Source organism: Dermacentor andersoni, chromosome 10, assembly GCF_023375885.2.
Source record: "Dermacentor andersoni chromosome 10, qqDerAnde1_hic_scaffold, whole genome shotgun sequence".
In the NCBI taxonomy this organism is placed as follows: Eukaryota; Metazoa; Arthropoda; class Arachnida; order Ixodida; family Ixodidae; genus Dermacentor; species Dermacentor andersoni.
The window spans coordinates 34,803,043-34,817,640 of record NC_092823.1 but is presented as its reverse complement, the minus strand read 5'-3'; the positions used below and the strand labels follow the sequence as shown (position 1 = coordinate 34,817,640).

Sequence of the window (14,598 nt, the reverse complement as noted above, 5' to 3'; positions counted from 1 at the left end):
TCCTACAGTGCCTACGCGCAGCATCTTTCTTTCTCGCAAGAGCTACAGCATCGCTAAGTACCTTAATTTGAACTTTTCGCAGACGCTTCGAGCAGCAAGCGCGCACAAATAAATGTAAATAAACGCGACATTTTTTTTTTCTTTACACACGTGCGTTACTTCGCAATTACTCATCCAGTGCTCCTACAGCAACTTTATTGCTGACATTTGAAAAACGCAGTCGAGCAGGCTCAGCACATTGCGAAGCGTGCTTGTTGTATCGGCACAGGACATACAAAATACCGATAGTAGAAATGAACTCGCGATACAACGATGCTCTAGAACAGGATTTTGAATACATAAACGAACCAAAATGTTTGCTTAAGCTAACCTGCCAAATCTCTCCGTTCCACTTGTTGAGTCAAGCGGAGGCGGACGTCTATTAAAAGGTGTAGATATCGATTGCACATAAGCAGGATGGTTCGCAACGTTGTTTTTTCTGTTACCAACAAAGTGGCGGTTGCAGATTCTTGAGTTTTTGCTTGGTCACCACGGTCCTCCATCAGGGCTAGGCAACACAATTACAGAAGAACAAAATTGTCGCACTTTCTCATGCGCGCCGCTGTGTTGTGGGGAATACAAGTAATCCGATTACCCAACAGGTTGAACGGCCCGTATCCGGCACTCTCGCCTTTCCCCTTCATACGATCGCGATGGAAATCGGTAAAACTGAACGTTGTTATTCGCTCCTTCCCGTTCATTGCAATTTACAACACAACAGTAGCGTCGATTGCGGCGTTTCTTCGTAGCGCGCGGAGCTATCGCGGTTGCCGTCGTTTCCGCCATCAGTCTGAAGAGTGAGCCAGCAAGCGCTTTATGGCAGTTCGGCGGCGCGTCCGACTAGCGTAGAAATTCATAGCTCTCTGTCTGGGTGTTAAATGCGCAAAACACTCGCAATATGGTCCAAAATCTAGTTAAATCGTTGTTTCGCAGTCGCTAGCTGCATAGGCAACTTAGCAAGGGAGTCGGGCTTCGCACTACTCAATTACTGCCTCTTCGCACCGGCAGGTGGCGCTACGCGTCTTGCAAAACTCCAGAGTGTGACGTCCATTGGGGAAGTCGAGGTGGTTCACGTTGCGGCTTCCTCAACTATGTTTCTCTTCTCCGCCCGTCACCGCAGGAACTCTGGACGTTCTCTCTTTGGTGTGCCCGCATGCCACGGACTGTGTGCGACGCATTTGCAGCCATGTCTCATTGTAAAACAGGTTGATTTGGTTTGAGGACACAGCGCTTTCTCCCTGCATAATCGCAGCAGGTACGTGCATTCAAAGCATATTTGGCATTTCGTTGACTATAAATGGTGCCAAAAAGCTTCAATTTTTATTGGATAAGTACTTAAAGAAGTTGTAATGTAGCAGCCGTATAGCCCAGAGTGTTTTGATGATTTACCTTAAGGAATTACATGAGGCACTTGCAGTTATGGGCTGTCCTATTACACTGCCATGCTACAGAAAGCAGGCAGTAGTGATGATGACATCGTTGTACTGGCCTCTTTTATTTACGGAACGGTAGACCATTCAAATTTGGTGTTTACAGTCTAGTTATTGAGAAAAGAAGTCAATATAATGTGAAATGAACGTTAAGATGGTGTAATAAACTAAAATATGTAACTTTATTTCTCTGTTTTACACCAAGTATAGTGATCGGAGAATTGGGGCTAGTTATTGTTTTAGGCTGGCGCATTTTTGGAAATATCTAACGCAAGCAACTAGTTCGAAATATTTGGCTGGAAATGTTGGTGCCAAGTACATTAGCATTCCATATGGTTCTACAACTGAGACCTCCATATGCAAGGGTTTACAAACCAACATGGAATGTTGGTATACTTGAAGCCGATATTTCAGCACAAATGTTTTAAGCCGCATGCTCTCTCTCTCTTGAATTTTACAAATATTGACTTGCAATAAACATTCACTGGCACCATTTCTATAATTTCCACATAAGCCATAAAACCTGTGATAAAAGTATAACTAATGACTTCCTGTGAATATCCTATGCTGCTAGTATGTTAGTGTCTCATTATGTTAACGACAGAGCTTACTACTCAACAGCGAAAATTAACATTTAGTACTCAGTTTTCTCAGGACATTTCAGCAACAAAATGCACCCAATATGTGATATTATTCCCTTTAAACTGTGATCTTCGTACGCACCATGTAGGGAAGTATGAGCATGCTATATAGTTAATTTGACTGAAAACAAGTGAAAGAGCATACATTTGATCACTGAGCCTGTTGCTTTTGCAATATGCAAAATTGTTTTTCCACAATAGCAGTTTTAATGTTCTTCCATATATTTTATATAGCAGTTCCATGGGTTACGCAGTCTGCCAACTACATGGACCTATCCTTAATATTCAGTTCATTTTCTGGTTGCTTTCTGTTATTGAGTATGCTGCCAGAGAGCCAGTGTCTGCATTTTTATGTGCCAGCAGTCTTCACAAGTAACTGTATAGCAATGGCTTGTAACCTGCTAACGGTATGCAAATGAGTCATAGTCAAGTTTAAAAGCACAGATATACAGGAATGGTTAAAAAAATCGGGTCAAGTTTGTCGCAAATTTATGTCTTTGAATGGGTATGCACATGGTACACGCTCTTTTTGTTCGAGGATGCCTATAGTTTCAGTTCTATTTATTTAAATACTCTTGATAACTTTGCCCAAAATAGTTTTCAAAAGCCATTTATAGTTTCTTTCCTGCAACACTATTTTGTGGTTGAAAGAAAGCTAAAGACCTGCTGGTTTAGGAACAAGTGGCACACAACAATCAGAGAAAATTAGAAAGTGCCCTAGAACGTAACTTTTGGAATGCATATACTTTGCATACGACTGGTACAGAACAGTTGATGCAGCAGTCAGCCCTATCATGTAAAAGTGACAAGTACTCTTTTCATTTTGTTTAGGTAATGACATCTGGATTCCTGAAGAGTACCTATTGCTTGTTGATGGCCATGTTGTGGCAGCAGCAAAGACGTTCAAGCAAGCATTCTTCATGCTGTTTCCAGCTTACTTCTGCTTCCACATTTCTTATGCAGAGAAGGCGTCATGCACACTTGAATTCATACAAAGGTATATTTTATTTTCTGTTTATGCTTGTAATTGTTTTGCATCATGCGCATTAATAGCATATATTATACTGGCCTTAAGAGAAAGAAACTGTATACAAGCACCTTTAACAGTGCTGTGGATATTGTAAATTCAATTTCCTAGCTTGATACAAGAAATTGACGGTAGTTGGCAGCAGGAACCAGCATACATTGCTTCTGTGTAATCAAAACTAACACTGGACTATTTGAAGCTTAGTCCGCTTTTTTCAGCTTCATAGTACACGTCTGTAAATCTGTAAAATGTTGAGGACTAAGTTTCAAATTACACAGAAGTAATGCGTTCCGGTTCCTGCTGCGAGCTGCCATCAATTACTGGAGTTAATCGGAAGGTCAAGCTGCTCCCATATTTAGAGCAGCGAGATTTATATTCAGTTTGCAAGCCCCCAAGGTAATAAGCAGGTCTAAAATATTCTTAGGTAAAATGTGTTAACATTAAAGAATGAAAGTACTTTAGAGATTTGTTGCATCTAAAAGCAAAACCCATCTGTGGCTTTTTTCTATGATGAAAGTCAGTCAGACCTCCCACGTGCACCTTACACCAGATGCACCTGTATGATAAAAGTCAAAAGTCACATCTCCTGGGTGTTAGGTGGAGAAACGGTGCACGAAAATCGGGGACAAGAGAAGTACACAGCAGGCTTTGTCGGTTACTATTTTTTTTTTTCCGCTGTTCTCTATTCAACTTGCTCATGAAACAACTTGTCCAACTTTAAATCCTTTCGTAGGCTGGTGCTCTTTAAAACAAAAAAATCGTATTATTTGTATGTTATGTTTGAAATCAGCGTGAGCTGTGGCATTTAAAAAAATTCCAGATTATCCGAATCATTTCTTTAATGCCGTTATATATGGGCTTTATATAGAGGCTCTTTATTGGTGGGGGGGGGGGGGGGGGGCATTTAGGGAATTTTTTGGCATAAACCCAGACCGTGGAAGGAAGGGCAAAAAAGGAAATGTGGCGGTCAGCAAGAAAGTTCTTGCTTTGGTGCAACGCATTACTGAGTGTGAATGGAACATCCAGGTAAGTCTGCCCCATATACCTGCCTTCTCTGTTTTGTGCTAACTTTGAAAATATGTTATGTCATTCTACCTATCATAAAATGCAAACCACTCTTTTCAAGCGCACTCAAATTCTATGTAAGCACCTCTTTATAGCATTTGGAAGCCCACTGAGTCATTCTTTTTACTTTGCCCCACAGCATGAACTAGTTGACCACACGCAGGGATACTTTTTCATCTGCCAAGCAGCCCAGAACCTTGCAATGCGAACTACAGAAATGGTTCCCCTCCACCAAGTCATCTACACAAGAAATTATTCTAAAGCTACATAAAGTGCAATAAAGTGTTTTGAAATATCTGTTCTTCATTAGAAAACATCACTGGATGTTTTCCAATGTAAAGTTTTCATTCTGTATCATTGGTGTTTCAAAAAGTGAGCTGGCCATTACAATAAGTTAAGCTGCTGGCTTACTTTATTTCTATTTGTTCCGTTGACAGCGCTGATATTTTGTAGCGATGCCTTTTCCGATTCTGTACTTTTTCGGGCTTTTCGTGCTTGGCCAGTGGTCAGAGCGACGGTGTGCCCTCATTATCAATAGGATCAGACAGCCGTTTGTGGTGGATTATAAGAATAGCAAAGAATAAGGCATCGGTACAAAATAGTGGCCAGGATTATGGTGCCCCTAATTACCTGCAAATTACTGGCAGCTGTCTCAGTATATTGCATATTTTCTCTGATGCGGTATTTGCACTGCATTGGTGCTTAGTTGTGTTGCAGCCTATTTCAGCTTCAGTCAGTAAGTGCGATATATTTTGTTGCAGGAAAGGAAGAGTTCCGCATCCCGACTACCCTGACTAGAACATTCAGATTTGGAACAGTCAGACCGCGTGAAACAAGCGATTAAAAGTACAGTACGCAAATATATTGTTTTTAAGGGACAGTATGTTAATATTAAAATTAAAGATGCAGTTGTGCAGTGTCTAGCTTCATTTTCGCCGGCGGAATTGATGCCGTAACGGTGGTGTTTAATAGCAAAGTAAAACAACTGACGAGCGATTTTCAGGAGGAACTGTAAATTTTACTGACGGTACCCGTAAAAAAATTACAGGTCTGCGTTATTTTTACGGGAAAGGTGTGAATTTCACAAGCAAGGCCCGTGACTAAGAATAACGGAGATCCGTAATCTTTACGGGAACAAGTTGGCAGCCAAAACTGACGGCCGAATTCCCGTAAATACAACGGACGATTTTTTAGAGTGTAGCCTTCGGCGTCGGCTAACATTTATGTGATCAGTTGTTCATATGAGCATTGAGAGCTCTTGACAACGACATCTTCGTTGAAGAGCTTTTCCCCAATGAGCATTGAGCAAGCGTAATTGGGCTTAACAGCGAAAAATTAAAGGCTTGCTCATTGGCCACCACTGCGCCATGCGAACCATTACCTCGCTTTTTCAAGCGTAGCGATCCCCCTTGTTTGTCAAGAAGGTGCCAAAGCAACAGCATGTTCCAGCAGTTTCTCAGGAGTTTTATTTACGACTGATTTCACATCGCTGATTTTTGTTACTAATTGCAACTACATCTGCTTTCATCTGCGGCGAAGACAGCGCGTCGCACCTGGTTCTTATACATGGGTGGAATGTAATTGACATAACTGCCCCTTCGCAGCTAGAAAGGCATTTCTGTAACATTATCAGATTTCATTTTCTTTACTCTTTTCTTTCTTTAGCAATGACCATGACAACATGGTTGTTATGACTACGCAGTAACTTAGGAGTCTAGAATAGGATTCGGACACACTTGAAACTTTTACAGATTATTTTAGGCATGACGTAGTCCTGCGTCACGGCATTGATTTCACGATACGCGCGTCCACACCACGCCACGCTGTTATACCACGCTGTTATTCCAGGGAATATTTTTTTTCACGTGTTGACTGTTTAAAAAGAAATGTGTTTCGTGTGATTTCGCGTAAAGAACGCGGCGCAGGTATGGCCAACATGAAGCTATAACTCACTCTTATAGTTATGGCACTTAGCAAAGCAAATATTACTAAACTACACTTACGTGAACTTGCTACTATGCGTTACGTTAGACGTATAAAGGTACGGAAGCGAAGGTATTGGAGGAAAAAACGTGAAATACGTGAATGCACCGGATAACCGGCGCGCCAAGAGCTTTTGCGCAATTACTTCTGCTGTCACACCTAGTTTCTACACGAAAATAGTCATAGACGCGTCAAAAGAGTGTAGGTGAAACCGAGAACCCCATGCCATTACACCCGGCCCTTGATCAATAGCCCGGCTACCTTAAACAAGCCTGGGGCCCTATAACGTAAAACTATTCCAATATGTTTCTATTCCAATCTTCTGACGTCAAATTTGCGTAACCACCAACGCAAGCACCGGGCGGTCACCCGCAGGGTTGTCTGAACAGACCAATCAAACCCTCTCCTCGATCATAGGAGGTCACTTTTGTTTGCTTAAAAAACGAATAACATTGCCTACACTGAGAGGCTTGTCGTATCTGATTGGCTGACAAGAGGCGAGGAGAATGCTCAAGTGGAGAGGAATTCGATGGGGTCGAGCCACTGCACTGAAAGTCGATAACCGGATGAAGAGGGTGATGCCGGCGTCTACGAGTGGTCGGCTTTCCCTTACTTAGCTTGCGGTGGCTGGTCTAAACTCGTGGCGGCATGCAATGGAAGCTCAAGAATGAGGCTAAAACGGACCCTCAGCAAAGAAGAGTTGGCAGAATGAGGGGGTAAAGGTGCCGAAAGTGCTCGAAAACGTTACACGGCCACGCAAGAGGTTTTATTATACGCAAATCCACCCATGTTTTTCGGCAGGTGCGAGTAGCCAGCGTCTGAGCGATCGGCGGCAGTCATCTTTTATTCCTTTCGGAACGGGGCTGCCTGCGGCTATTCCGAAGAAAATTCAGTTTTGTTCGGCATATTAATGCATCTTTATCACGTACACGTCACTTTGACGCGGTGAGTTCTTGCGACGTCGCGTGACAAGCAGTTGAAGTGGGTGCAGCCCACAATCTTTTTACGAATAGCCGAGGGCTATGGCGAAAAGGGGTCGAATCAGAAATAACTGTTTTCTTTTTTCTGTCAAATCATGCATAATCAGTGTGTACACATCATATCAGATGGGGAGGCATCGCGGTTTTCATGACGTCGCCTGACAGACAGGTGAAGTGGGGGTGGTCGAAAAAAGTTTTTGACCAATCGTGGAGGGCTGATAGCAGAATTGGAATAGAAAAGTTTGGAATAGTTTTACGTTATAGCGCCCCTGAACTAACCATTCCCTAATGTGGTGCCTAGCCGGGCCGTAAAGACATAGTCAACCATGGAAAACCAAGTGGTGTCCATGACTGATAGGCAGTCAGTGCAGTCTAAGCTGAAGAGACGTGCTCTGCTCAATTAGGAATTGCATCAATAGGAGTGTCATTTGCGCATTTGTACAACGTAGTATTCCAGTCATGGAAGCCAAACCGGTTGCGCCTACCGCTGCACGTAGTTAAATAGGGAACCACACTCCAGAAGCTATCGAGAAAAGGTCATAATGAAATGTTTTGTTACGCGCTCTAATATATAGCATTCCCCTCTTCTTCCACATAGCCAACCGACCTTCCTTCAATAGCGGGGGAAAGAACGGACGTCTTACGATTCTTGAAAAAGTTTTCGAGAAGACCATATTCTAGATTTTCTCGTTTACGGGACGCGTGCGTTGACAATGCCCCAGCGTTGCAAGAAGGTGAATGAACTGGAGAGGTTGTTGGTAGCCCTAGCATTTCTTTGAGTTGCATGTAAGCAAAGTGCTCTTTCATCCCTTTTCGTGTGTACGGCGAGCTGGTGTAACCGATAACTAAAAATGAGGCGGGGTGGTGAGGGGATGGGCGGGGTATAGGGGGGGGGGGGGTAGGGCGGCAGGGTCGTTCCCTTGTTTACGGGTGTCGGAAGTAACTTCTCTTTTTTTTTTTTTTTGCACCGACACAGCAACTACGGGGCTGGACACGGCGAACGTAGGCCGTGGTATCTTGCAGTGCTGCAAAGACGCGTGCCCTACGGCGTACGCGTGTTTCCGCTAGCGAATGGCCATCGCCATTGGTGAGACTACCCGGGGTGCCATTTGGAAGCAAGGGAACATGAACCGGGGGAGCCAGCCTATTGTTGACGCTTGTGCACATGCATTCTGTCAGCTCAAGGACCGCGTTTAACTAAGGAGAACTGAAAGGCTTCATCGGCTCACCAGCCGTATTTTGCAAAATTTTTGTGTTCCCCGTCTTTATTGGTGACTCAAGAAACGTTGCTTCCCATTTTAGTGTTTACACGAAGAAAGGGCGGCGTTCTTCCCGTCCCTTTGGTGAGTCTACCCACACAGTATAGTTTGTGCTTCTGAGTTCCTTGTGCAGAGGAACCAGACATCTGGACGTACAGGGAGGTCTTAAACCCGGAAGAAATTTCGAACTTCTGGCACCGGTGCAAGGAAGGTAAGCACGATGTAGTGTGTGCTGTAACAGCACTGTCTGGCTGAATCACTGCATAGTCTGACTGTTACAGAACATAAGCACCTCCATTCGAGCATTGAGATTTCATGCCATTTCGCTTCGTGAGGTGCGGAACCGGAAATAATTGTGCCGGTGTCATTTCCATTGACTAAAATTTGGACCTAGGAATTTGGAGTTTTAGACTTCAGTGTTCGAAAATTGGATCGTGACGGCTAAACTCTTTATGCAGAATTTGCGTTTTATTTGCGTACTTTTTTGAGAAACTACGGTTTCTTTTGTAATAACATCGTGCGTGTCGGTCCCAGGCCTATAGTACTCCCTCGCGTGACGCAAAAACGGCTTCGTGCCTGGTTGCAGCGGTTGAGGGTACCTATTCGCCTTGCTGAACGGATAACAGGAAGCCACTTTTTTTTTTGACGTCCGTAGTCGTACCAAGTATCGTGTGCCTCTGCAAGAAAAAAGAAAAGAATGGTAGGCCCTTTCATCATTAATAAATGGGTGAATGACGCCCTCAGACATGAGCTGTGGAAGAAAATATAACAGTCCTTCTGCACTACTGTGTTGCCTGGTCGCAGAATTTTTTTATATTTATTATTAGCAGTTTGGAGGCGAATATTAACATTTAGACTTCGTTGACAAATCTTTTGGCTTCAGTTGCCGTGTGTGCGACCGATTTTGGTTTGAAAACGACCCATCGGTGATTCCAAACGTTTCTTACGACGATGTTTACAGCTGCGCTGCTCATCTACCTTCGCAGGACGGATTGGCCTTTAATTATTTTCTCTTATGTTTGACTATTCCATCCATCGGTTCCGGAGTGACGCCAAAGAGCGCTAAGGGGATAAGGGTGACCGGGGGACGTTTTTGCGGTAAAAAGCGTCCAGTGCCTGCTTGATCGGCGTGGCTTCGCACGGTTTCTCGGCGCTGCACTTCTTGTTCGTGAGAATTCCGCTTTAAACCTGCGTGGGACACTTTTAGCCAGCAGATTTTCAACTCTTACGGACCTCCATATTTACACGTAAGTTGCATGCCTTATTTACGCTATTCGGGCGTATATATTATAGTGTTAATTTCGAGATTGTGCGCGTAAGTACCGTTGAGGCGGCGTTTCCTTTTTTGGAGAGCTCGTCTGCGCTTTTTCTTCTGTTGAAATCGACATGCTAAAAGCGCGGTATAGATTCGATGCCTTCTGGACTTTTTTACTGCACATAATGTGCTAGAGTTTAGCTCACGAAGCTTCTCGGGCAATGGAATTGAGAGTGTGGTTGCATCGTCCACTGCAAAAAGTTTTTATTGAGAAAACAAATTTTCTGGTAGCTGGCCTGCCAGAAAATTTCGATTGTCTTGTTTTCGGTTTTCATGTTTCCTATACTTTTACGTAGGCTGTTGTGTGCCATGTACAGGAGATTTCTGTAACATAATTTACAAAGCTTTTCCTGTTTTTGGTAAGAGAAAATTTCCCGGAATTGTACGGTTTTCCTGTTTCCCGTAACAGAAAGTTTCTACATTTTTACATTGTTTTCTGTTTATGGCAACACATCAGCTTTCAAATGTTCATTAATTTTAGTTTTTCAGTTTTGAGTATCCGAAAAGTTGTGTAAAATCACAATATTGACACGTGTACTAGTTTATCTTGACCGGGTGACCGCGTTTTACCGTCTAAGAAATGTTATCGATCAGCGCAGGACGCGCCTGCATATGTCGGAGGTTTGTCGAACGTTATGGATGGTTCTGTCTGTTGTCATAAAACCTTGTGTAATATGATCGCATGTATGGGCGACTCAATTTCTGTAGTACTTTCTGGAAGACACGTGGATACGTGTCTTCCGGGAAGTACTACAGAATTTGCCTCATGTATTAAAGCTGACGTGATTGACCATCTGATCAGATTTCCGACAATCATCGACTGTGTTCGCCGCTTTCGTTGTGGTTTCATTGTCACTTGCCTTTCTGGGCACAAGTTCACCCAATAATACTTAGTTTCGCCAAACGCAGTTTTCCTACTGTTTCCTACTGTTTTCCTACTCTTTTCTTGACAGTCACTACAACGTGACACCTGCTGGAGGTGCTTGTGAATTCACGTACCAAACGACCCCGCAAAGCTGCGATCCAAGCCCGAAACCCTAGGAGACCACCAACATCGCCCTGGATCATCGAGCTAGCGTCAGGTTTTGAAACTTACCTCCGGAACGCGGACTTCGTCCCGAGAAGACCAGGAAGTGCAACGCCGCGACAGCAGCCACTACGAGAGCTCCAGTTCCACCTAAACAGATCGTGTTTAAGCAGCCAAGGGAACCACTGACCTTCCTCGGATCGTCATTTGATGTCCCGGAAAGATAGTTCGGAACGTACGGAAGAGTCGCTACGTTAGACAACTGGAACTACGACGACAAGCTGCGCCATGTTTACTTCTGCTTGGAAGACGCCGCCAAGGCGTGATTTGAGAACCGTGAGTACACCCTGACAACGTGCAACCTCTCCCGCGGCAGCTTCCTTGAAACCTTCACTAGTGTCATTCGCAAAGGGAGGGCTGAGGCGATACTGGAATCCCGTGCGCGGCTACCAAACGAGAGCATTGCGATATACACAGAGGAGATGCTCCGCCTGTTCCGCCGCGCTAACCGGGGAATTTCTAAAGAAAAGAAAGTTAGCTTCCAGATTCGTGGTGTGAAGCAATAGCTATTCTTCGGAATGATCCGCAACCCCCCGAAGACCGTAGCTAATTTTCGATAGAGGCATCGACAATTGAGAAAAAATTGGAAATGCGCACTATGCAATATAAGCGCCAAGTCTTAACGCCGCAGTGCGCCATCCAAGCACTGTGTTCCGACGACCTCCAAGAGATCATCAGCGACATCTTGCGTGAAGAACTGCGCAAGATCTTGCCGTCGTCGCAACCTCAGGTGGCCTCCGTCACTGACGTAGTAACGGAGGAGCTACAGCGATCACTTGCAATTGCTCAGGTGAAGCCTGAATCACCTCAACGCCAGCCAGAAGCGACGAAAAACGCCGCCGTCACCCGGCGCCCCCTCCACGCCCGCGCCGAGGTCGCGCAGTGCCGCAATTCCGTCGTCCACCGCCGCCGCTGCCGGTACGCCCGACCATCGCCCAGCGCATCGTTCCAAGGAAGACCGACGTTTGGCGCGCCTCTGACCATCGTCCGCTCTGCTATCACACCGGTAAAGCGGGCCACGTCTACCGCCGGTGCCCATACCCGGAAATGAGACTACGAAGGTTGGCCGTCAACGGTCTGCGGCCGCAGCAAGGCGAACGCCCTCGCGATATCGTCGACAACCTCGCCGCATTTAAGTGGAGCCCTCGACGACCGCCCGTACGCCGTCACCAGGCCGATACCTGTCACCGCAGCGCCGGCGATACATTGGCCCAGCCCGGGGTTGGTCCGTCAGCCGATCTCCGGAAAACTGAAAGCGGTAACCGATGGAAGTGATGTAGCTGTTCTTCGAAGTGACGAAGATCCTCGCCGACGAAGAAGACGCCGAAAAGACTACCACTACGACATATCAACGAGACGCCGCCATCCCGACGAAGCCTAGAAGCAAGGAATACGCCGTCACAAGGGAACCTGACAACGCGACATTCCAGCAACAGGCCATCACGACTCAGCCGCGATCCGACCAAGACCTAACTGCAACGCACTACAAACTACCACCGACCTCGAAGTGTTTGTCGACGTCCTCGCTGTAACCGCCTTAGTCGATCGAGTAGCCGACTATTTCGTCATCAGTGCATTATTCGCCGCCAAGTTGAAGAAAGTCAAGACTTCATGGGATGGCCCTCAAATTCGGACAGTTGCAAGGCACATCGTAACGCCGGCAGCAATCTGCACGGCACGAATTACAGTTCATGACCGTACCTAACCTGCGACGTTCGTTGTCCTCCAACGAAATGTAATTCTCGGCATGCAGATCGTGAACCTACGCGGCGCAATCATCGAAATGAGATTGAAATTGATAACGCTGTCCATAGGCCAAGCGATACCGACGGAGATGCCTCCAAATCAGTATGCCCTGACTGTACTTGAGGTTGCATCCCGCCTCCCTATCGAATGTCATGCTGACAAACTTCAGCCAGGAGTTCAAGCACTCAACCAGGGCGCGACGATCGCGTACATCCAGAAAATTGTGGAAACGAGCAATGCGTTTGTCATCGCGGATTCTGCAGCATCTAACCGGACGACCAAAGTTCCCAAACCTCACTGCGATATAAGTCCAAGCCACCCGATGAGCAAGCACCAATAGCTCAGAAGGGTTCTCCGATGATGCAAAGATTGCTTTTCGACGTCATCGAGGATTCGACAACCACCACTTGCAAAGCTTCACATAATAACGGAAGAGTACCCGCCGTGGTTGCTCAGTGGCTATGGTGTTGGGCTGCTGAGCACGAGGTCGCGGGATCGAATCCCGGCCATGGCGGCCGCATTTCAATGGGGGCGAAATGCGAAAACACCCGTGTACTTAGATTCAGGTGCACGTTAAAGATCCCCAGGTGGTCGAAATTTCCGGAGTCCTCCACTACGGCGTGCCTCATAATCAGTAAGTGGTTTTGGCACGTAAAAACCCCATAATTTAATTTTAATAACGGAAGAGTGCGCTCGACCACTCCGCCAGAGCCCTTATCGAGTTTTGACGTGAGAATCTGAATATATCAGGCAAACAGTCGACAAAATGCTGCGTAACGACATCATACAGCCGTCGAAAGGCGCTTGGGTATATCCTGTAGTCTTGGTGAAGAAAAGGACGGGACCCTACGTTACTGCGTCGATAATCGTCGACTGAACAAGATCACGAAGAAGGACGTATACACTTTCCCACGGATAGACAATGCATTGGATCGACTCTGCAAGGCTAAATACTTCTCATCGATGCATCTCAAGGCTAGCTACTGGCAAATAAAAGTCGACGAAAGAATCGCGAAAAGACTGCCTTCATAACGCCAGACGGCCTCTGCGAGTTCAAGGTCATGCCATTCGATCTGTGCTCGAGGCGTGCGATGTTCCAGCGCATGATGAATACGGTGTTTCAAGATTGAAGCGGCACACCTGTCTTGTTTACTTGCAAGACGTAGTCATTGCCAGAAATTTCAGCGATCGCCTTAGGCGTCTTGAGACAATACTAGAGGCCATGAAGTCATCAGGGCTCACTCTGAAGCCGGAAAAGTGTCGCTTCGCTTGCGATGAGCTTCTGTTCCTGGGCCACGTCGCGAGCAAATCTCTAGTCCGCCCTGACCCGTAGAAGACAGTTGCCATCGCAAAGTTCCAGCAGCCGTTCGACAACAAGGCAGTGCGCAGGTTCCTTGGCACGTGTGTCTGCTAGAGACGCTTTGTCAATGACTTTTCGTGTATCGCTGAGCCGCTGACACATATAACTAAATGTGATGTCGAGTTCCAAGTGGGAAACACCGCAGGCGAACGCAATTAAAGAACTAAAACGGTGCATGCAGTCGCTACCGGTACTTGCGCACTTCTTCGAGGAGGGCGATACAGGAATACAAGCTGACACCTAAAGCCAAGGCCTCGGTGCCGTCCTTATCAAGAGGAAAGGCGAACTTGAACGGCTGACGGATTACCCTAGTCAGCCGCTGCCGAAAGCGGAAGGGAGATATTCAGCCGAAAAGAAATGCCGCGCTACCATTTCGGCTATAGCCAAATTCTGCCCTTACCTAAATGGCAAGGCCATTGAAAATAGTCAGCGACCGTGACACGTTGTTTTGGCTAGCAAAATTAGAGGACCATTCAGGACGCCTGGTGTGGTGGAGCCTCAGAATGCAAGAATACGACTACACTGTAAAAAATTTCCGTAATTATACGGAGGATTTCCGTCATTATACGGAGAACTGCAGTGTAAAAATACGGAAACTATGCCATATTTCAAAAATACGGCAAAATCTGCCGTTAATATACGGAAAGTGCTCTCCGTTTTCAGCTT

At 45.8% G+C, this 14,598-nt stretch overlaps 1 protein-coding gene across 1 annotated transcript; it reads left to right on the top strand.

The window, feature by feature from the left end:
• Positions 1-1,092: 1,092 nt before the first annotated feature.
• LOC126519280 (uncharacterized) lies at positions 1,093-4,473 on the top strand. The gene is made up of 4 exons (XM_050168907.3): positions 1,093-1,294; positions 2,942-3,107; positions 4,046-4,163; positions 4,342-4,473. The coding sequence occupies exons 2-4, from the start codon at positions 3,031-3,033 to the stop codon at positions 4,471-4,473; spliced, it is 327 nt and encodes a 108-aa protein (XP_050024864.1). The 5' UTR covers positions 1,093-1,294; positions 2,942-3,030.
• Positions 4,474-14,598: the final 10,125 nt, after the last annotated feature.